Source organism: Rhipicephalus microplus, chromosome 7, assembly GCF_043290135.1.
Source record: "Rhipicephalus microplus isolate Deutch F79 chromosome 7, USDA_Rmic, whole genome shotgun sequence".
Taxonomy (NCBI): Eukaryota; Metazoa; Arthropoda; class Arachnida; order Ixodida; family Ixodidae; genus Rhipicephalus; species Rhipicephalus microplus.
Genome location: NC_134706.1, coordinates 69,542,803 through 69,567,471, shown reverse-complemented (window position 1 = coordinate 69,567,471; position 24,669 = coordinate 69,542,803). Strand labels below are relative to the sequence as shown.

Here is a 24,669-nt window from a genome sequence, read left to right as displayed (position 1 = left end):
CTCACAAGCCTCACACAGAGTTGCTTCTTCACGCCTCGCATGAGATGCCGTAGCTACCTGTCTCCCGGAGTCTTGGAATCTGCCCTCCAGAAAAGACGGGCCATGTCCTCGGTGAACATAGCGATGCGCTCGTCTGGTTTTTGACTTCAAGCTTCCGAGAGACGTTGCACATTCTCTGCCTGTTGAGGTGTCGAGGTGCGAAGCAGCTGGTTGCGGAAGTCGTCACACACATAGCCAAGCTTCTTTCTCTGGTCATGTACCACGTCTGGCCGTTCTCTTTCAAGTAGAAGTACACATTCGCAAACTTTTCTTCTGGTGTTGTCCAATCGTTGCACTACGCACAGCGTTCGAACTGGTAGAGACACCTTCGGAGTCTTCACGAGGCTGACCATGAAAGCAATCAGGAGCAATAGGATTTTTAAGTGTCATGTGTGATGGAGCTGGAGTGACCATGGTGGCTGACAAAGGCAAACGGCGTTTCTGGCAATTTCTCGCTGGGCATTGAGCTCGGGCGCCAGGCGTAGCAGACGGCGACTGAAACAGTACACCGGTGTGCCGACGCGTGGCAGCAATTCTGGGCTGGATTGTCGGCTCCACAAAGGGGTGCCAAGCATGAAGACTACCCAGTACCTCCGCCAGTGTGACGACGAGGGATCGACGAGCACACAAAAAACCATGACCAAATATGCTTTATCGATCACAGGAAAAATTTGTTTGTATCCTTGGCACGTACTTACATTGGGTGATTGGCCAGGAATGTGACGTTAAGGCTCATAAATGTTATATGATTTTTGCAAGTATTTGGCGATAATACGTAAAAAAGTCAATTTAAACTACGAGTAATATGTTTTTGAGCTTGTAATTTAGGTTGCCGTATTAACCTGATGGGAACAGTTCTGAAAATTTAGTTAGGTATTAACTTATTGAAATTGTGAATAATTTTGAATACCAGCCTAAAAAATACTCGTTGAGTTTTGAATGAAATTACACACTGCATCAAAGGCGTGCCTGCGGCAATATTCCAAGCATGAGGCACCGAACCTAAACACTTTCTTCTGATTAAGGCATGCCTACTTTTACAAGAGGAGTAAATAGAAGCGGAGGTCTAATGCGAGAACATCTTAAACATGACAAAAAGTAATGTGCAATAATTTCCAGTTCTCTGCAGAATTGGCAGAGAAGTTCTATTGTCAAACCAGCCCTGTACAAGTAAAAGTTTAATGGGCAACAGGTTATCGAAATCGGGTTATCGTCACTTCTTTTGCCGAAATTAGCTCCACTGCAACTTCAAGGGATAGTTTAAGTGATGATATTTTGTTGACGTGGTTATTGTTTTTATCCTATCTGTGTGATTAGCTATTCCATACCTGATTGCGGGGAAGTATTCTACAACCGGGACAACCTGAACTATCGGGAGATCTAGCGATGAGCGGGCTAAAGCGTTGGCAATTTCATTTAATGTTAATCCACAGTGACCTAGTACCCATACTGATTTCAGATACTTTAGCTGAGACGAAACTAAAGGTTGTAACGTCGTCATGGCAAGAGAGGTATCAGAAGCTGTAATAAATGCGCATATTGAGAGCGAATCATAATTATTACGCCCTGTTCTCATACATCGGAAGTCTTATCAGTGCCATAAGGACTGCCATGAGTTCCGCCTCAAAGAACGGAGTGAAATAGGATAGCCTCACGGCAAATAACAAGACAAGTGATTGGGAGACTATTCTAACGGCTCCCTCTTCTCATTTTCGAAAGCATTTGTAGCTATTATGTCACGAGTCTGGGTATGTACTAGGAAATCTGCGAACTGGTTCTTTAAGAATTTGTGGGATCGAAATGTAGACTGTGGAGGAGAGATCTCATCATATTTTATAATACGAATCTGATTTGAATTAGCAAGTGCAATTACTTTTTAATTGTTGACATTTATACTTGCCAGTTCTTTTGTACATAGATTATATGTGGTGTATCAAAACGTGGCCCATGAGCAAGAAAAAAGAATTCTTGGTCACTGATGAAAACATATACAGCTCTTCTCGCTGGCGGCCTATAAAGTTTTAGAAATATTTGTACCGTTAACAAACGCAATCGACGAAACAAACAAGGCAGACGCGCTTCCTGAAAAATATCATTATTTGCAGCAAACCTACAGAGCCCCAGACAAAAATGCAGAGCCTCCCGCTCCAAGATAACCAATAGCTGTGTTTGTACGCAGGTCCTCCTGAAAACAACACACACTCACATTCTAATATTGGGTACTTATAAATTTTGTACGCGATTAAGATGGAGTCTCTACGTATGCCACATTTGCGATTGCTCAATCTGCGCACTAAGCTTTAAGCCCGTGCAACCTTAGCCGAGATTTGTTCTCTACGTCGACTACAGAAAAGTTTTTCTGTGTAAAACACACACAAATATTTAGAAGAGTCTACATGCGGAATGGGTTCTTCATTGTACCTAATGTCGAGTGAAATCAAACTGGCTATAAGAAACGTCAAGAGAGCACTCTTATTTACATTCAAAGGCAATGGAATTGATTGCAGCCATCTTTCCAGCATGTTCAAGTATACTTGTAATTTTACTGTTTGGCATAAGTATCACTTTCTGCAGAAAAGAAGGCTATATAATCAGCATACACAAATACATTGATATCCTGGCAAGTCGGTATGCAACTCATCAGCCTATTACATAAAAGTGGTGATTTAACTGCGGCTTGTGGAAATCCGCGACTCTGTATCTAGATGTTGAGCATCCATCGTATTATCCATCACACAATAAAATTTCCTTGAGTTTGAAAACTGTGCAAACCACGTTGTCAAGTACAGTGTGAAATACAAAGTCATTATGTTTAACAAAATTGAATATTCAATGGTATCATAGGCTTTTGCAAAGTCAAGAGTCACAGGTGCCGCCGTTTTTTTAGCAAGCTGTATTCGGCTCTCTAGATCTTCATGGGCACACCAGATTGAACATTCAGATCTAAAGCCAAGTTGTTGTGGTTTCAGTATTGACTTACCTTCTATCCAACTAGTGATCCTGCTGTGCAGAACCCTCTCTATGAGTTTGACCATGTCAGAAGTCAAGTATATATCTCTTATGTGTTCTATGCTGAACCCTGATCTCTGTTTCTTGGTATTGGAACTACGTTTGCTATTTTCCAATCATAAGGAATTCGTGGATGCTACAGAGGATAGTTTTTAACAGTAATAATTTCGCAGGGAGATATTTTGAATGATATTTGCATCACAGGCACTGTGATTACATCCGGTGACGGAGGTGAAAGGGTAACTGCCTTATCACGTGGGTTGATCGGACATTGTAACTTTCTCCAATTCATCCTGGTTTGTAGGATTCTGCTACTTGATAGATACATTTCATGTAACTTACTGTTCCAACCTTTAGCGATGAAATCTGGAGCTTTATGATATCCGCTGACGATTGAAGTTCAGAATTCGAATTTAAAGGTGATGACAGCATCTTCCTTCTTCTCATGCACCGGAACAGTGCTTTCTTAATTTTCAGTTTTGAAAGGAAGTCGTAATGTGTGCGACCATATTTTTTGTTCACTTTAGTGAGTGTGCGTTTAAAACTTGCTGCCATAAACTTATAACCAGACCGGTATTTTGGGGCATTGATTATGAATCAGCTACTTCCAAGCTGCCTGGTGATGTCAGTGATGTTGTGTGCATTCGTTTCAATGAAGACTCTAGGGCACCCTCTTGGCCGATTCAACAGTAAATTCAACTTGTTTATAGGCTCTTTTAATAATTGCGTTTAACTTCATCAGTTTGCAATTGTTAATCTCGTCGGAGGAAGTAGACAAAGCTGAATACGGGGTATCTTTACATTTTTTGTTATTGACATAGACTCTGACTTCAGAGCAAGAAGAGGTTTTCAGGCAAAAAATCTCAAAACGTATTAAAATATGATCGCTGTTTGTAGCACCGTCCAGCACTGTCTAGGACAAGCTAGAAGTAGTTGAACTTGGAAAACCTAAATGTAAGCCTGATTGACATCGATTACGAATAAATGTTTGGGTTCCGGCGTTAAACAGTAACAGGCTAAATGAAATGGTTTACCTACAGAGAGCCATGTCTCCTATAATGCAATTATACCTGTGGGGTGAATTAGGAAGACAATTATGCTAAATTAGTGTTTGAAAAATAATTATCTACAGTTCTAATCGAAAATTTTAAGTAAACCTATTTTTCCGAAAGAATGGACTCCGTAACTGCCTTATTCAAAATTAATTTTTTAAAGAAATCTATTTTGGAGAGGGCTGCATTGTCTTTTAAGTGTTCTTTGTTTGTTTTTGTGCTTTGGTGAGGTTGTATTCTTCAAAAGAGGGGACCTAGTGTGTTTTAGTGATCTAGAGCTGAAATCCTTGTCATCAGGCTCCTCCGTTTCGTTAGTGACATCATTCCTTTGGTTCTGGTTGCCGTCTAGAGAGGGTTCTACGTGGACAAAATCAGCTGGCGTGGTAGTAGTATCTACTTCAAACCTATGTAGTGGAACCTCTGCTATCTGTGAGATTATATTATTTGCCGACGTTCCAAATATATAAACCATTTGGTTGGTCAAAAGTTCAGACGTAGCCTCACAAATGTTTGCAGAAAAGCGCTCCATAGCCTTCTCTATTGCTCTTCCGACCACTTCCGCTATGGACTAAGACAAACATGCATCCCTCGACGTGGCTTGACGAGCTGCAACCCTTGCATAACCATGACTTTTAGTCTGAATTTCAACTAATGCCTCTTTCCTGGAACAGCGTCTCGTATCTACAATTTTGAGCATTTGGATTTCTCGAGCATTAGCAGAGCAATTCGGTTTGTCCGCACTGTGCGTTCCATTTCATAGACAACTATTTTCTCTTTGCTTTGACACTCATCGTCGTTGTGAGGCTCCCCGCACACCCGGCATCTTAGAGCGGACCCAAAGCCTTTCACCATGTGGCCATAGCGCCAGCATTTTACGCACCGCAGTGGTTGAGCAGAAAGTGATTCAACACGGTAGATAGGGCGCCACGCCTTAATTTTCGTTGGTCGACTTCCTCCGGCAAATGGTATGATCACCGACTCCGTGGAGCCTTTGGTCCTTCGACCACACAAGTACACGGATAAACGAAGATTGCGCCAGACGCAGCGAACATCTCGAATACCCCTCAAGGAGTCAAACTATTCCCTACGCCTCGCACAAGCTCTTTCAGGCATGCTGAGTGAGAAATGATCAATGAACTCAGCGGATAGGAGTCGAACATAAAATACATCGGGAGGTCTTGAACACAAAGCTGCTCTGATGATAAGCAGAGGATACCACTCTTGCCAAACTGTTGGACTTCTGAGATACCCTGGAAATGAGCTGTGTCTACTCGAGGTTCCACCTGTATTTCTTTCAGATTCTCCATCCGACTGATGCCCTTATAGGGGGGGTGCGAGGCTACAGGAACTGAGGAGATATCATTACGCAAGAACCGGTTCACTTAGATTTCCTGCAGTGGAAAAAGGCGGCCCGGAAGAAAGCCCCTGCTCAAGGTGAGGACAACGGCATGCCTGAACTTAAATGCGCAAAAAGCACTCACTGATTGACAATACCACTATAGAAACACTAGGCAAGAATAAAATTCGGCTACAAACACGCAAACTTCGGCTAGAGCCCCCAAAATTAGAACTAGTGCAAGGTGCACCGAACCGAAGCTGCCGAAGCTACCTTCATCCTCTCTGCTGGTTGGTTGGTTGGGCCCAAGAGGATCGGCTCAACCCACTATGGGAGATCAGCCATGAATCGCGCGGCAGCGAGATTTCAGGGAAATAAAAAAAGAAGAGAACGCGGATGCCATTCCTAGAACCGTCCCTTACGTAGATGTCTACGTGCTATGCAGCACTCTGTCCGAGCGTTCCTGTGTTTTTTTTGTTGTTTTGGAATGGAATGTTCTGACGTCATGTAATTTCTTTATTGTTTCCACAATTATTGGATTCCTAGAATTATGTATCAAACATGCTTCCGTTGGAAACGTTTGATGGGGAATGCTTAGCAGGAGCTTCGATATTTATAAAAGCCCATGCGGCGCGTGACTTTTTTGTGGTTGATTTGTGTTCTATTTAACTCACTAAATGCGAAGCAAAGACAGCTTAAACCTCTCTATCCACCTTATACAAATATATATATATATATATATATATATATATATATATATATATATATATATATATATATATATATATATATATATATATATATATATATATATATATATATATATATATATATATATATATATATATTTGTATAAGCGAAAGAGCAGGCATGCTTTATAGCGTGACCAGCAATCATTACCAGCTTCAACCCACGGGCCATGGCGTCATCGATTAAGCTTGTTGAATACTCTCTGTTGTGCCTCTTTCATTCTGTTTTTTTTTGTATCCAACCTTTTATTGATTGATATGTGGGGTTTAACGTCCCAAAACAACCATATGATTATGAGAGACTCCGTAGTGAAGGGCTTCGGAAATTTCGACCCTTGGGGTTATTTAACGTGCACCCAAATCAATCCAAGCTTACAGTTACTTGCGTTGAATTATCGTCGCCGTTACCACGAATATGCATGCAAGACTGTATTTGAACGCACACGCACCAATAAAAGCATCAACTGCACATCTCATTCATATCACAATGACTGAGCTGTGTATGTAACGCACAATCTGACTGAAATGTCTGGCAGCGTTTTGATATTTGCATATTATTGTTTGCATTGTGATTTCAGCATTATCTACCTCCGGTTCTTACAGAGTTGTGCTGTCTGCGCGAAGAAGTGATTTTGTTCCTTAGCGTTCTATATTTCTATATTTTTTTCGCGTGATATATAACTGTAACTATTATGAACACTTCATGCCATGAATGGTTCAATCGCTGAAATACGTCACCATCGTACACTATCCCATATAAATTGTATTTGTAAGGAAACGCTTTGACAACATGTACTTCTTTCTTTGACAAAGGCCACTCTAGCAGCGAAAGCGTCAGGACATATACCTTGCAATAACAAAGTACGTCGCACTCCATTTTTCCGTTTATATATCTATATATATATAGAGAGAGAGAGACAGAGAGAGAGAGAGAAAGAGAAAGTTTTAGAGTAGCCAGTGTTTTTCAAAGTTTAATATAACGAACGAGCGTGCGAATTCTTTTTATTCCAATGTTTCAGCTGGTGTCCGGCCATCGTCAAGAAATACAAGGCATAATAGAATGGCATTCCATATATACGTGGTACAACAGGGCGCCCCAATCATGTGTGTAAGTATATTGTCACAGACATGGTAAATAGATTTGAACATTTGTTTGGTGTGATTGTGGCAAGAGAGTGTTACAAGTCTTGTGCAGAAGTCATACTTTGCAAAAAAGAAATCTTTTTTTTTTGTATAGGCGCGTGTGTATTGAAGTTTAGATTACTAAATTATAGCACATATTGAGAAAGATACAAAACATTTACAACTTTATTGCGTCCTGAAAACATATTATTAGCAGGTGTAGAGCAACCATAAACAACGATGAATATGTGCAGTGAAGATGTGCACAAGTTGCGTGACAATGGCTAACATGAATATAGCAACAACGAACAAACTGAAGATGTGAAACAAGATGCATCAAAACGGGCTAATTTGAGTATACCTATCACGAAGAAAAATTGAAAATGTTGAACAAGATGTACAAGAACTGTTGCTTTGCGCCCTATGAACAAGATATTACTATCGCGTTCAACATTTAAACGTCAACCATAAGAGTGTCCAAAGTTTTTCTCTCATTTTATTTGCATCTCTCTTTACATTTCAGTGACTGTGCAGATGAAAAAAACGTGTGCATTAGGAATTAAGTTAGGCTGTATAAATAAATTCAATTAGTCTATATTTCTGCATTGATGGCTTCTGCGCCAACAGGCTCCATTGTAAAGGTTTACTTATAAGAATCTTACTTTATTCGCTTTTATGTCACCCCACTTCAATTCCGTCCTTCCTAACTTCATTCTTCCATTGTAATGGCTAACTGCTCTCTCATAGTCGAGTACAAAGTGCTGAATTCGGTAAACAGCTTTTCTGAGCGTACCAAGAGCGTTTGAGTGATCTGTGTCTGCTCTTTCTTCAATAGAGGTTCATGTTGTCTTGATGTAGCCGCATTGACGTACTTGGCTAAAAATGAATGCGTATAAATGAAGCGCGACACAATCGAACAATTAATTTGGATGCGTGTACGTGTATCAGTGCCAGCTGAGAGAAAAATGACGCTTTATCTCCTTCATTCACTGTTCGTATATGTCTTCAAGTTCGCCTTAAGCGGTAAGTTATTTGTGTGGTATGCGTTATTACTTCAACGTGTTATAAACTAGAGTTTTTATTTGCACATTTTTAGGAGAACTGGAGTAAAGTAACGAAAATTATACAGACACACATGACTCTGGTCTTCAAAAAGTTAGACATCGCTTCAGCTCCACGTACTACCGCAAAAGTGCTTGCAACACATGGCCCAATTCACATAGCTTTATCAGTCGATTACCTGGTGTGGTTTTCCGGGGGGCGCCTCAAAAGTCTTGCAAAAACAGTAACGTCAATAAGCCAGAAATTAGCCTTCTTAACTATACTTTAACATCATGCATAAGCACTGCTCAAAACTTACCACGACGCTATAGTTCTACCGTTGGCGAATCAACTAAATTCCCAGTCTAGGTCTTTGACGTAACACGCTAGCCTGAAGAGCTGCAAAATTTCTTAATGAATCAGCTGTTGATGTTGTTTAAATTATTCTGAGCGTTTTGTAATGAATTAGCCTTCAAACAACTGACTGGCTGTAAAAATTAGATCGATTAATACCTGGTGTGATTGTACGCTTTCCTCACCTAAGAAAATAAACGTAGAGAAAGATTTACATTTTGATAAAATAGCATTTTAGGATAACGTTCGGCCAGATGTAGCATAAACCGATTTTTAATGAATCCAGACTTAATTTAGAAAGCTAGGCCTCCAACATTGAGACGTTCATGTCTCAGGCCCAGAAGGAGGCTGCGACAAGTCACTCACGACATCAACCTTTCTCTCCTCATGTACTCTACGAAATCAACGCGCAAAGGCACTAATATGTGCTGCAATGCCACCCCGCACCTCATGACGCACGTTGTTCCTGCGCCGCTGAGTCTGTCTGCAGGGACCACTATGTCTGCGCCATTCAAGTCCGCACTTCCCCGTGCAAGCCTAACGCACACGCATCCCGCCATAACTTGTGAGAGATGTTTCGAGAACGCTGGCTGCACTCCACCGCCTTGAATACAGGGAAATGTTTGTCCTCAACAAACCAGTAACTGGTGGACGTCTTTGCAATCACCTCGTTGATTCTTGCCTAGGGGGACCACCCAGCAATTTACTCTCCCCTTGCCCACCTCTTGGCTGTTCATGCGCACCTCACAAACCGTTGGCATAAGCAATGACGCAACTGTAGCTTACGCTATAGCATCTCACATCTCGACCGTCAGACCGAGCCACCGTACTCGCACACACTCACAGAAGTACTTGGAGTAGGTCGAGAGCAGAGCAACTGTATTCCTTTTACCAGAACTCTTTAACTATGTGGGAGAGTAGCGCAGAGTTAGCCACTAAACTTACTATTTCTTTGAGAAGCGAGTAAAAGAAGCTGCGAACGTTCTGTTTCTATGGTGGAGTTTCCAGTGTATGCAACTCTCGTGCCGATGTAGCATGAACGGAATCTTGTATGTCGTCCTAGGGCGACGGAGTACAAGCTAGCACCCGGATCTTACCATCGACACCGCCAAGGAGTGTAACTGTCTCGTAATCATACCCCTCTAAGCATATATGTTGGTGGGATAAGTTTCAGTGATGCCACAAGCAGGATTATGTAATCACAAACTCTTTGTTCTCAAACGACAACCGGAACACATTCGAAGGAAGAAAAAGCGGTTTCTTCTTAAACGTAAACTAATTTACGAATTAGCTATGGCACAGACTTATTGCTACTAGAGCAGACTACAAGCTCAAGGCTTTAAAACGAAAAACATTGTGTTTTTATAAACTTAAGAAGTCAGACTTGTCACTTCGATATTTCTAGGCTAGTAATCTACCACTACACCACGCTCAACCATGCTGAGTGCGCTATAAAAAAAGTCGTCAAAATCTCAACATATCTATGGAGTGAATGATGATGATTGGGGCGAGGCGTCCATCTGTTCATCCATCTATTCGTCCTTTCATCTATCCTTCCGTCTGTGAATGAGTCGATGACTCCGGTCATGCGTGCAGCTGTCCAAACAACTGTCTGTCTGTCTGTCTGTCTGTCTCTCTGTCTGTCTGTCTGTCTGTCTGTCTGTCTGTCTGTCTGTCTGTCTGTCTGTCTGTCTGTCTGTCTGTCTGTCTGTCTGTCCGTCGATTACGCGAAATCTTCAACTATACAAGAACCACTAATGCCGTATAGGTAAAATTCCCAAAACTAAGTGAAGTGGCAAATATTACTACTACTATACTACTACGAGAGACACAACCCACACCCTAAGGAGATTCACCCTTAAAACACGTCGGTCCGCTTCCCGGGTCACTGTTGGGAAAACTGCTGCTGGCCACGTATCACACCCCGCTATCCAAAATACCAACTTGCTTTTTGAAATCATACACACATAAAAATGTAAATAAATTACCAAGTTGAGGTGCTTTATGAGGTGTTACTTCCAAGTCGAAGAGATGTTTCTCGCTGTGTCTGCGCGTTTACGTGCACAGAAGCTTTATGTCGACTGTAAGGTTCGATCAGTAGGCGCTTACTTGATCGGTGAACGTGTATATTCTTGTGGAAGCGACAATATGCTCATTGTTATGTGCAGATTAACGTGCCAAAACCACCACATGATTATAAGAGACGCTGTAGTGGAGGGCTCCGGAAATTTGACCACCTGGGGTTCTTCAACGTGCGGCAAAATCTGAGCACACGAGCCTACAGCATTTCCGCCTCCATCTGAAATACAGCCGCCGCCGCCCGGATTTGATCCCGCGACCTGCCGGTTAGCAGCCGAGTACCTTAGGCACTGGACCACTGAGCTGTGGCAAGCGATCATATGCTAGTGCAGCGGCTGTGTCAGTGGGTACTGATGTGCACTTGTAAACCGACAGGTGTAAATTCATACCCGATTCCTGAAAAACGAATTGAATTGATACGAAAGCATCTCATCACGTTACTTTATTAAGGCGTACCAAATTACAGTCCTGTGTTTTCACGTATGGGTTGGTGAAGTAGCATGATCCTGCCCGGTGGATTTTGGTGAAGCCAGTGTGCGTTGGCCGAATGCGCTCGCATTGATCCTCATCGCTCCTTCTGCAGAAACCATAAGCAAACACTCAACAGTTCATTCAGTGGTTTGTTCACGTTAAATGATGGCACGGCTCTATACTGTACAGCCATTCTTCCTCTTCCGAATGCCGTATCATTAAACCTAGAAGCGCCGACGACATGTATGACGAACTCGGCCTGTAAGCTATAGGCCTACATTCGCTGGGAGTCGTACTCGTACTGGTCAGAGCTAGTTGAACCGATCTTGGCGCAGATGGCTCCAGAGGTTGAAGTTTGAGCACTCCACTAACCTCTCGCTGTTACATAAAAGTGTTGCCGAGGTAAGCAAAACTGTAACGATTGCCAGTGATGCCTTCGAGTGTTAGTTTTCTGGCGTACTAGTACAGGCCTTGGCAACGCAAGTCGTATTGAACGCCGGATCAGAACGTTCGCAGGCTTTTTTCAGGGCCAGAACTGCAGGGAGATTGTCAAAACTGTCTTTGTAAGTGCCTAGCTACAACTCCCAGGCTTGTGCATGAGTCGCTTTCCCATATTGAACTGATATATAAGAATGCCAGATGATAATTAAAATTTAATCATTAAAATGGCTCGAATGTCATGACAGCATTTGTAATCAGACTCGACGTATCTATATTGCCCCAAACAATCCCAAGATACTTACATGTGCTAGATATATATTTGCTATTCAAATATGTGTAATAGACTCAACCCTCAAAGAAGGGGGGCTATTTTGGGTGTAATTACCAGTTGGTGTATCCATGGCTGCCCATAGCGTGTGAAGTGCATGTTCAGTGTTGGTGTGTTGTGTACGATCACAGAGTCTCATACAACAATAATACCAAGAGGGTAATATGGTGCCACCGTCTACGCGGGCTCCTTCAGTGGTACTTATACTCCTTGAGAAATATGGGAAGTACAGGCTTGGGGTTCGCTTCAAATAGAATGCGTTCTTGAAATTAGCACGTGCAAATCAAAGTGATATGAATTTAGGTTTGATATAAACTTGCCTCAAATATTTGTGCACAAACTTCATGGCAAAATGTTTTCTTGACCAGGCGGCAAAAGTGAAAACTTGCAAAATTCAACCACCTGAGTACGCATCACTCTGTCATTGCATTCCGAAATTGGTGCAAAGATACAATCAATTCTTTTTTACAACACCTGAAAACAAACATGCTTGTTTTTCTTTCGAAAGTATGTATTATTAATTTATGGAAGTAACAGTACCGTATTAAGTAAGAAACACTTACCGTTTCGTCTTCTGCGACACACGGTGCGTCTGTCTCTGTGGTCTCTACCCAAGTAACGCATAATGTTATCCTAACATTGAATGAAAACGCCCAGATATCAGTCAGCAACGTTGCCTAAAAGCGCTCAACGTCCTCTTTTTTGATCACATGATAACGTTGCTTGTAACATTCAGGACGATATGGCAACGTCCAGAATCACATCTTTAACATCACCGCAATATTTTCGCAACATACCAGCAACATGTTGTCAACACACCAGCAACATCGTGTAACATACCAGCAACGTGAGGTAACATACCAGCAACATGTAGACAGCATACCAGCAATGTGATGTCTACATTACTGTGGGACGTGTTGACTTTCATGCGACGTGCGCAGAAAATATATACTACTGTGTGTGCGTTAATAATTACAGGCATGTGGACATTTTACGGGTTCCATTCGAAGCTTCTGGCTAGAAAAAAATTTCTGGTATGGTGTAAAAAATTTCAATTATAATGTCCATGCACAAAAACTGTTTCCTAAGAGCTCTTTATCAATGCATTCGTACATGCATAAACAAGTGTTGTTGGAACAGCCAAGCTATTGAAATGTCAAAACACACTTGTGCATGTCGGTAAGTAAAAAAACACACTTTTCAAATCCCAAAGCTTCCAACCCATGTGACATATATACTGCATTTTTAGAGCATTGAAAAATGTGGTTTTGCTCTATGTAAGCAATGACTACAAAAGGTGAACATGTGTTGAAGGTGCAGTATTTTTATGTGCAGAATTGCAGCAACCATGAGAACATGCAGTATTACAGCTTAGTCAAGAACGAACATGCCGAAGTGCCTGAATGCCATAAAAAGGAAAAAAGAAGACATTTATTTACGAAGATTACTTACTTCCTATTTATATGTCGTTGTCACAGAGAAGGGCATGAATGGGAGTGTCACGAAACACGGTTTAAGCATTCAGTACTAGATAAGAACAAGGCACGTACAAGTTTTTTTCATACCATGCAACTACTGGGTTGAAAAAACAAACACAGGTGCAAAATGAAAACACAAATTGTTTATACAAACTTGGCAAAAGTTTGACGAAAAAAGTTTTAACTATAGTATTTACAATATCAGTGGGCAAGGAAGAATACACTGTCGAAACTGCTATGAGTTAAATACATTGCAGGACACGAATACCATGGACACGAATACCATGGGCAGCCATCGCCTTGTCGGTAATTTTTCAATAGTGATGCCGGCATTTTATACAATGATGGTTGCACTGCTGTTGACTGTCTAAGTCATGATTTCATGAACAGAGACAATATAGCAGCATTTAAAAACTGGCACATCCCACTCAGGTACACCTCGTTTTGACGGAGCTTAAAAGGTTCAAAACAAGAACTTGTTTTTACCAAAACAGAAAAACCTGCCAATATTTGTATAACAAAACACGTTGCACATCAAAAGAAGCTTATGAGTTTGAAAGCAACTGAACTTCATGACTACTGCCTGACATGCACTCAGTGAAAAGCGGCTCATGAAATGTGGCTGATCGATTACATGAAAAATATGCCTTTGAAAGTTGAGGAAGCTGACACCCGGTCAGAAAAAGCGAAACGCGATCAGTGGAGCAACTGCTCAGTGTAATTCGCGCAAAACAGTGACCTCCCAGCCACAACAAAGCAATAAATATTGATCACGAAACGAATTCTCAAGGCATGCAACTATTTTATGTTCAGTTCATTAGCAAGTTCTTGTCCTGTGGTCCATTGGAATAATTAAACTGCCTTGACACAATTATTGTTGCTCATTTAGTCGAGATTTTATAAATTTGTATCTAGAGGTGAGCTCAAGTTATCATTAAATTGTTATGCACTGCTCTGCATAACTGTCCAGTACTTTTCATTTATGAATTTCTTGTGTTGTTTGTGCCACTAACTTTGGCATTTCAAATTTTTTTGGATTTGCAGTGAAGGCAGCTGCCAAGTTGATACTTTGTATAAAGTGGTTATGCGCAGCTTTGGGAAAGTGGCAAGGTATTCTTACTTGTTCGCAAAAGTGGTTAGGAAGGAAGTTGGTTTTTCTAAGGTATTTAGAGTGAGCATTATGACGGAGTACCCTATTTCTCACAAAAATATTGTTACAGGTAACTTAAATAAATTGTTTACGATGCACTGTGCTCGGCGAACAAGATGGCGACAGTTCATCAACAACCAGCCACAAACGTCGTCTTTTTCTTTCTTGCTGACAGGCTGTACCGACTGTTGCGTATCAATATAACACCATAAATGTCAACTAAGGATACATATACAATCATACTTGTGGCCACAGGAACAGCAGCAGGCACAGCAAATGCATTCTTTTAGATTAGAATGACAAATGGACACCAGCCTGCATCACCATTAGAGAAATAACTAACAGCCATACCGCCACAACAGTTCACATGCCCAGTGGAGTTCACATATGCAAACTGAGCAGAACATTGAAGTTGCCAGTCTCTGCTCGAGACTTTGCTAATGTGGTTCGCCTTGAGTGAACAAGCTCGCCAGGTCAGGGTACGTTCAAGAGGGGTACACTGTCGACGATGTCGACAAACAGCGATTGCAGGGTGATGGCTGAGACGAGCGTGGAACAAGCCATGATGCGAGGCAAACGTTTGGCAATGAGGGCCTGCATTATGAAGAGGAAGTGATTAGACCCATACTAGTAGCTTATCAAGCAAACAAAATAATTAAATAAGAACATTTCTCTAAAAAATGTAGAGAATTGGCTGACAAAACCTTTCTGCAACGTTCTATAAAAGCTGTGCCAGGACTGACAGAAAGAAATGTAACAATTCAGCAGTGAAGAAACACAGCAGTGAGATAACATAAACTGAGCAGATATGAAATTTGTGAAGCTTTATTTAGCTGAATGATTGGCTTCCTACTCAATAGTGATGGCAAAAAATCAACATTTTGAGCTTATTTACGGTCTTATTTCGGTTCTTCAGCTCAAACATATCCAGTCTATCTAGTTATTTTCATGGTGCAATGTTCGCTGAGCTAATTAATATAAATGATGCACAAAAAATTGTTATTAGTTTAAAATTGCTATATAATATGGTTCACAGATGGCAATCAGCGTAGTATTCCTTTCTATCAATCCTCATGAGCTGCATTGGTAGCAAAATAAGATGAAATTCGGCTGCTCATTTTCTTCTTCTGGCACGTGCGTATGTACCCAAAACAAATTGTAAATTTCATCCACAACATCAAATTAAATATCAGCAAGTTTTTGGTACACTACAGTATTCATAAGAGTTATAACTGAGGAGCAGATGTAAAAAGATTTCAAAAGACAGGCCAGTTCATGATTAAAAGTATAGACTCATATTTAACACAGCAAAATATAGCATAGACGTTTCGCTACATAGACGTTTCGCCAAACATGCAGCTGGCATCCTCAGTCTGCCCTGGCACCAAATGAGTGGAGGTTACACAGTTTGCTGCTTGGCTCGTATGTCGCATAGTATGCGGCCGCGGTTCTTTTCGCGCGCCAACTTATCACACTAATGAATCAAGACTCGAGAAGATTTCTCTTGCCGCAAATTCGTTCCCGAGCTAGCGTTGTCTTATAACTGAAGTCAAAGGCATGTCCCGTCATCGAGCAGTATTCGAGGAGTTTTGTCTTTTGATGCATGGCATGGGTGGCTTTTTCAATGCCTCCTTTGTGCTCTTTGAGCCCTGTTGGTCGCTTCCTGCCTATTTCACTCATGCGTGTGGTGTCGCATACATCAATGATCAGCACTTGCAGTCATATAGATGGAAAACGTTGTTGGTGAATTGAAACGAAGCCATTATCTGAGCATGTTTATCAACGACACTGAGAAAAAACATGCAAAAGGAAACGAGGAGTGTACCGCGAGAAAACACAAAGAGAGAGAGAGAGAGAGCTCTTTATTGAAAAGCAGAACATTCAGCCGGTGTGTGTGTTGCTGACTTGCTACTTTGCGTGGGGAAGGGGATTGAGAACTGAAAGGCAGAAAAGACAGAAAACTATTGAGAAATAAAATGAAAAAAGTAAATATACAGGCATTTTTTTGTCTCTTGGGCGGGGAGGTGTGTTGACAGCATGGCTTCAGTTTTCAAAGCACTCTACAGTTTGTCTAGCTGACCGATATTTCCTCCCTGTCCTTCATCATTTATTCCTCCTCCTCCTCCGATATTGTCTAAATACGCGAGTAAAGTTTCATCGCTTGCCTCTGTTGTGTGATCCTGGGGAGAGGGCCCAGTACACACCTGATAAAGTTCTTTGGGTGAACAGATGCATGCAGTGTTCTTAGAGCGCACGCTTATCGGCATACGCTCGGCACTCAAACATGATATGTTTTACAGTTTCTATGGAGCCACAGTTATTGCAGTATGTACTGTCTACTTGATCAAAGCGATACCATAAATTGTTTCCATAACTGTTCAGCCCGAGACAGTGGTAGAGAGTTTTCAGGTGTCGTTGATCGGGGTGTGAGTCTAGTCCTTTGATGTGGATCGATAGAGTTGAGGAAAGCATAATGTGTCGGGAGGTTTTATAGCCTCTTCTTTTCTCGGAAGCAAGCCTTTTAGCCAGCTGGGAATCATCTGATTTAGTGAAATAGGTTCGCCTGCAATTTTGCTTTTGAAGTCCTTTGCGGGCCGCTTCGTCTGCTTTTTCACTGGGCAGTATACCGCAATGAGCCGGTATCCATTGAAATGTGATAGTGAGACTCACGACAATATCCAAGTGGTGTAGGTATGCTATATCAAATGAAAGCGCGTGATAATTTGTTTTCTTTAAGATGCTGAATAGTGTATGCAGAGCTCCTTTAGAGTCGGTAAAAATCACTCATCGATTCAGCGTTTGACGCAGGATGTAGAGGATGGCTTCTTTATTTCCATTAAGTTCTGCTGTCACTGATGATGTCCTGCGTTGTAGCGGATAGGATAGCCTTTGTCCTGTAGAGGGAACATAGCGGTCATATGACGAGATCTCCTGAGTAGTTGAGGCAACAGTATAAATATGAGAATGCTGAGTGTAATGCCGGCCTATGTAAAAGAAAGTAGTCTGCAGCAGTGCGGTCTGTACAATACGTCTTTTTGCTTCATTCATTCCTGGGACACACTGTTTATTATCAAGAGCTGAAAGCGTCCACGGGGGAAATCTTGGAGGCATCAACTTCTTCGGCTGTCTGATAGCAGTAAGGTACTGCATTTTCACAGCGAATTCTGAATCGCTATGGGTGAGATGTATGCGGCGCAGAAAATGCTTTTTTTTTTCATGTATGACATGGCGGAAATGAGGGCGCAATATTTCTTGAGTGCAAATGACATCTAGCAGAAGAAATCCTGCTTCCGCTGCAGTTCCCGGGCCGGATGAGCTCTTCGGAAGGCCTAGACAGATTCGTAGGCAATTGTTCCGTGTGCCCTCCAAAGTTCTCTTGTTTGTTGGTGATAATCAATGAAGCACAAGTAGGCAATAACGCAAGATTCCTTCAATAAACGCTTTTTTAAGCAGGATCATTCATCGGCAGTTGCATCTCCATCGTGTGGCCGCCATGAACTTGAAGAGTCATGATGCTGCAGCTATTCTCGCTCGACGGTTCTGCACCTGAGCAGACCACGAAAGGCTTCCGTCGATGACTATTCCAAGAAATGGCTGAGACCGTACATAGGTCAGTGGCCGGCACCCAAGGGAGCGGATATTTGGTCATTTTCTTTCTCGTGAACGCCATGGCTCTGCTATTTTCTGAAGAAAAGTGCATACCCCGGGGCGTCAAATACGCGGAGATGTTCTTTAAAGCCTTTTGAAGGTGTTGTTTGGTAACAAAGCGCGAACTTGAAGCCCTCCAGATACACATTCGTCGGCGTAAATTGTGATGTGCACTCCTCGCGCCAATATCCTTGTTGTATGTATCAGGGTGATGCTGAAAAATAGTGGACTGAGCACTGCGCCCTCGGGTACTCCCTTCTCTACTGCGTAGAACTGCGTGGAACCGTTTGGAGTGCACTTATATATCATCTGTTCTTTTAAATAGCTCTCAGTCTATTTATACAGTCTTCCTCCAAGGCCAAGACTGACCATGGCTGCAAGAATGGCATGGTGAAAGACGGAGTCAAAAGCTGCTTTGATGTCGGGAAAGATAGCTATTGGAATGCGTCCAGCAAAGAGGTCCCATTTAAGTAAAGAGACGAGGGTGATGCCATTATCGATAGCTGATTTGCGTTGACGAAATCCGTTCATTTCTTGAGGAAGTTTGTCGTGGCTTTCTAAAAACCAATTCATTCGTTTGTAAGCTTGCCAACTGCACCCAGTAGGGCAATGGGTCGGAAAGAGGCGCACCTTGTTGGCTGCTTTGAAGGTTTCAAAATGGGCATTATTTTAGCGACTTTCCGATCTGTTGGAACCACGCCAGACAGTCATGAAGAAATGTAATATCATAGGAGCCTTAGGCAGGAGATGTGGGGTAAATTTGCGATGGCTTATAGCTTATTTCGTCGTGACCAGGTGATGTGTACTTGTTTGATTAACTAATTGCGGTGTTCAGTTCTTCAATTGTGAATTGCAAATTCAATGCTGGCACTGTCTTTCGTGAGAAGCCAGGCTTTTTGTTTGTCGAAGAGCTCCAGGGTATTGAAGTTGATAATAACAGTGTGCAGTATCCTTCTGACAGGTCTTTGAGGTGTTTACGTTTGTGGAGGTAAAGTGCGATGAAAGGGTGAAGCTGTTGGAGTGGTGTTCGCATGCCTCTATAGAGCCGCCATATTTTGGCTACCGGTTGATGAACGTACTATGTGGAGCAAAAGCCGCCCCATTGTTGCCAACTACGTTTGTCCAAGTAACACCGGACATGACGCTATGTCCGTCGGCAGGCTCAAAAGTCTTCAAGACACACTGTGCGCAATACTTTCCTTTCAGCTTGTCAGCGAATAGCACACAGTTCTTCAAACTCTTGTTGTTTGATGGAAATATGTCATTCTTATCTGAAAGACGTGTGCATGCTTTTTGGCAATGAGACATCGTAGTCAATAATGCTTCGTCCTCAATGGCAGCACTAATTCCTTTGCTAGTGGCGTCTTTGGATGTATCGCAATCAGTAGATCTTCTAATTATTTTATTTGATGACATCTTCACAGCAACAGCTGATATCATGATTTGGTAATGATCCCTCTGCCGTTTTTTCTAGTCGGTGCACCAGTGAAAGTTACTGGCAACTGAGCTTGTTGCGATGGTGACGTCGACGTTACTGGTAGTCGAAAAGCTTCGTAGGCATGTGATGCTGACGTCATTCAGAGGTTTAATGGAATGTTTTGAGAGTAGTTCTGCGAGCTTGGCTCCTCGCGCACTAGTGTGTGAGCTGCCCCTAGTTTCATTGTGAGCATTGAAGTCTCCACAAATGATGCCTGGAGAAGTTGTTCTTGAAATCAAATTTTCAAGTCTTGAAGCATCGACAGGCTTGCCTGGTTCCAGGTATACTCCAATGTGTGTGTATTCTTGTTTACCGATTGTTGTGATAGCGCACGCATATTCATTGTCTTTATGTGGTGGGATGTCGATCTAGGAGGCCGGAATATTTCTGTGAATGCCTATGAGTAATTTGCTGATATGGCCAAGCCGTTTTGAATGATGAAATTAATACCCGTTCATTCTGAAATTTGGTCCGACTCGTGATTCAGAGATGACGATGAAAAGGAATTGGAACGCTCGCACCAGCTGTCCGAAATCCAAAAGCTTTGAGCGAAGCGCACGAGCATTCCACTTAAATATGGTGCATGTGCTGAATACTTTATGTGTTGTCAGTTCAGGTGGCGATGTCGTTGGGAATGCCACGATTGCTACTGTGAAGAAATGCGCCCTGCGTTGCGTAGGACGTCGTCAACGGGGGCTCCAATGCAAGGATTGCTTCTACCAGTTGAAGACTTCTTGAAGAGCGATTTGCGCGGACAAAGGCTTTGAGGGCTTCAAACAACATAGTAATCAGTATGCATGTTACATCTTGATCTGTGTTTCAGTGTTGCTGTCTCTCAGAGATCTCCGTGTCGTGTTGCACCGACTAAGACTAGTGATGGTAGTGCTGGCTTAGTGGGTCTTTGGAGGTACTTTGTGATGATTTTGATGAAGGTGACAAGCCCGTGGATTTCCCACGCTTCTTTTTTAGTAACATCTGCGTACGCGTTAGCAGATCTATTTTGGCTTTGTGGTTGTTGTTCCTGAGAGGCGTCTTTCATACTCGTGAATACCACATCAGGGTTAGGCGGTTGTTCATTCCGCTTTGGTGGTTTTCCTCGTGCTTGCTCCAACGTGCGTGCGGGTGTAGCAGCCTTCTTTTTTATGCATCCCCCTTATGAGGCCGGGTGTGGGCCACTACAGTTTGCACAATTAGGTTGTGCTCGTAACGTCCATTTCTTGAGCGAGTGAGGCCCAGCACACACTTTGCAGCGCACCGGGCCTGTGCAGTGTCTCGATATGTGACCAAGCCTTTGACCTTTGTAACACTGTGTAACACTGCACCCCAACGTATTCGGCAAACAGGTAACTACAGAAGCTAAGCGTTACTCTTTTAAGTAACGGCAAATCTTTGCTAAATTTCAAAATGACAGATCGACGACGCACCTCTTTAACTTTTCCTCCCTCTTCGGGTGTGAAGGTGGTGAGTTTCCTCGCTGAAATGACTCCTTCATCCTGTAAGTAGTATTGTAGTTCTTCATTTCAGTTACTCAGGGCAACGTCTGGTCTTTTCGGATATTTCGCCATGTGTCAGTACGGAACTAAGGCTTCTGCAGCTACGCCAGCCAGTTAAGTCACAGTGAGCAACCGGTTTGCAGCGGGTAGTGTTGACACTGTAACCACCAAGCTTCCATCCTTGTTGAGGCGATGGTTGGGATCTTTCTCTTGGGCCAGCGTTATAATCGCTGTTGCCACAATGTTAAGGTTGACCTGCCATAAGCTTCCGTCTTCCGCGGTAGATCGGAAGACGACAGGAACGCCAGTACCTCTTTTTTACTTGTAGGACGCAACCGTGAAGGGCGCTTGGTCCATATCCTCTTCATTTTCGTCTGAAGAATCGGAGCTGTCCTAGTCATCGTGCTGTCGCTTGTTAAGGTGTCGTGGTCTGTAGTTTCCTCTACAGAGGCTGCAGGAGCAGTACTTGCCACCGCTGCCATAGATGCGGCATCGAGTGCATCTGGCGGTGACGTTTTGTGTCGTGGTGGGTACGGCGCAGGCTGCCTAGAACTTCACTTCATGTGCTTCACCAGATGAACGGGAGCCTCCAGGTTGTTTCGTGTGGAGTTCGAAGCCCAGCAGAGCGATAGGGACTGTCAGACTGAGAAGAATATCAAAAAAAATTGGAACCGGCTTAGCGCAGCTGATGCACTAGAACTTCTTCGTCTCCTCCCTTCATTCAAATTTCACAAAACCCATTGTTTCTCTATTTCGCGTTGAAGGTTTTTCAGACTCTCTTCAATAGCACTTCACCCACTGTGAATTTAAAAAAATTTTTAAGCCTCATTGTACCTTAGTAAACGTGCTCTCTAAGCCCAAAGACAGCACCCCTGCGAATGATCAAAACAGGGTTGTTTACAAGGTCATGTCGGTTGCTGCGACACCACTTATATTGGAAATACAGGCAGGAAGTGGTCATCGAGCTTTTATTACCACAAAAGGGACATCACAAAAACCACGCATTCTGAGACAAAACTCATCAAACACTGCTTGAAATTGGGGCATGCCTTCAACTTCTGTAATTCGATGATGCTGGTTCGGGACAAAATGGACGGAACAGAAAGCTTTTCGTGTTGTGGTTAAATCATCGTGACCAGCCAGCATGCAAACACAATCACGGCCTCCATCCGGATGAGTAGACACATATGAGACAATCAGTAAATTCGGTAACCTCTACACATTTGTTGCCAGAGCACACTGAGGATACCACTCATATAGAAGGCGAAATGTCTGTGTAGATTTGTTATATTTTGTTGTGTGAAGTCGGAGTACATATTAAAATCACTAAAGAGCAGTGTCTTATTTCCGTGTTAAATTGGCATATGTTCAAACATTTCCAGAGAAAAAATGTTTATTCAAACAAAAAACAAATATTTATAGACTTCCCTTCTATCTTTGCGTGCATAATTGCGTCCTGAGGCAAAATAAATATTGCTACTCAGCATTCATGCAATGTGTTGACTACCGATAATCTACCATCCCATAGTTATGGTATTGCCAGTGAACTATTTTCTTGAAATTTATTATCTATGCATCTCTTCTATTTGGCTACACCACATGTAATAATTCAAGAAGTGCAACAGTTGACTACCAAATTCTTTGTTAGTAGTTTGCTCTACGAGTGCTGCTCACTCTATCAAAGTGCTCCTTCTAAATTTGAAGCATCAAAACAAACCTGACCGGATTTCATGCAGTTGCCTTGACTGAAATTTCCCAAATTTTTATAATAAGACAATCTTAGTTTTTTGCTCTACACTTTGTTGTTTAAGAATAAACATTTATGTACTTTCTCGTCATGAAGACAATGTATCAGCGGCTTTGCAGAGGCATACCCTTGAATATTATCTTACGATGCTTATTCACAACAAAACATGGCTAACTCACGTACAATGCCTAGCTATATTATGCTGCTATAATTTATGTTAGCAACATCTCGCCTCGTGCAGAGCAATAAAATACGTGCATTTAACGAATTTTCATTTACAACATACCGTCTCTTTCACTCTCAATTTACTCAAATAGGCGTCCCTCTATAATGCCTCTGGCGGAGCTTAAAGCACACTGAACGAAAACAAGAAAAAAAAGGTGAAAGAATCCCAATTTCACTTCAGAGCAGCTTGTGTTGTGATAAAACATTTACTTTCAGGGTTTCTAAAGATCGGCCTGCATTTTTCAACCATGCTAGTAGGCCGCAGCTGCACACCAGTCTTTGTGAAGCAGCACCTTGAGAGGCATGAAGTCAGACGTCCCTAAGCATATGTTAGCTTCCTGCCCTGCTACTTCTCTTTCCCCACCTCTGCTTTACAACGTGCACTCTTCATTCAACAGAAGTGTGCTAAAATGGCCCCCTTTTCAAGGCTTTACTCTTCAGCCGATAGCTATATTCACTGCCGGTGCTATTCATATTTGTTCTAGGAACCCTACAAGGGGAATGTAGTGAGCTGAGAGACACGAGCGATAGCTGGCGAGGTTTGCAAACCCGTTTCAGGGGGTGGTACATAAAAACTCTTCTACTTGATCACTTAGCCATTAGATGTGGCAGTTTGTAAAAAACACAAGAACAGAAAACACGTATTCCGGCGTTCCTTTTAACAGTGGACCCCTCTGCACATATACTGCGGGTAATGCGCATGGTTCGCTTGATATTTATGTCGCTACATACAGAAGCTACCCGGAAAACTACCTTTTACTATTTCCTGGCTATCATTACACAAAGCCCCTTTTTCATGCCTTGCAGTTAGCGAAAAATATGTGATTTCATGGGCATGAACAGTGGAAGCAATTTGCCTGCCAAAACATTACTAGCCTCATGCTACGCTAAACAGATGTATCGGTTGCCACCTTCTTTTTCTTTCTCACATAGCTACTTGAAACCTTCAATAATATGAATAGGGATCGGAGTGACATCTGTCATGACGTGCTGCAAGCGTGGGGCGCCAACAGAGGGAAAGATGAGGCCAAGCAGCGCAACATTCATTCTTAGAGGGCGGTCTAAAACTTACATACATGAATGCACACTTAGGTTTACAGAAACATATTGTCACGGGGTCTGCGAGAGGTACTGGGATCGTTACCCAGCACCTCCACCAGATGTCACGGGGTCGTGACGTGGCCGAAGACAGGAGACTTCGTGTTGGGATTTTAACTGTTTATTTGGGCGAACCTGTGCCGGTAAACAGAAAGTCCAATTACAGCAGCAGTCTCGCACAGATAGCAGTCTCAGACTGATAGCGGCGAACGGAGCGTCGGCCTTCGATCAACTACTGACAAGCGGCGAAGCGCGTTGGCATTTATACTCCCGCCGTCGAATGTTCTAGCGCTACCGCTGGCGGCGTCGTACGTTCCAGAACAATCTGTACC

At 42.5% G+C, this 24,669-nt stretch overlaps 1 protein-coding gene across 5 annotated transcripts in view; it reads left to right on the top strand.

Annotated features, from left to right (window-relative positions):
* Window positions 1-8,218: 8,218 nt before the first annotated feature.
* The window catches only part of LOC119179712 (japanin-like-RA2), a 354,550-nt gene continuing 338,099 nt past the window's right edge, over window positions 8,219-24,669 (top strand). For 3 of the 5 annotated variants that reach the window (XM_075869258.1, XM_075869257.1, XM_075869254.1), the window contains exon 1: window positions 8,219-8,330. In XM_075869258.1, coding sequence (XP_075725373.1) covers window positions 8,237-8,330 — 94 coding nt within the window. In that variant the 5' untranslated portion in view covers window positions 8,219-8,236. The remainder of the gene's footprint in view (window positions 8,331-24,669) is intronic. The other 2 variants (XM_075869255.1, XM_075869256.1) reach the window with 2 other exon arrangements.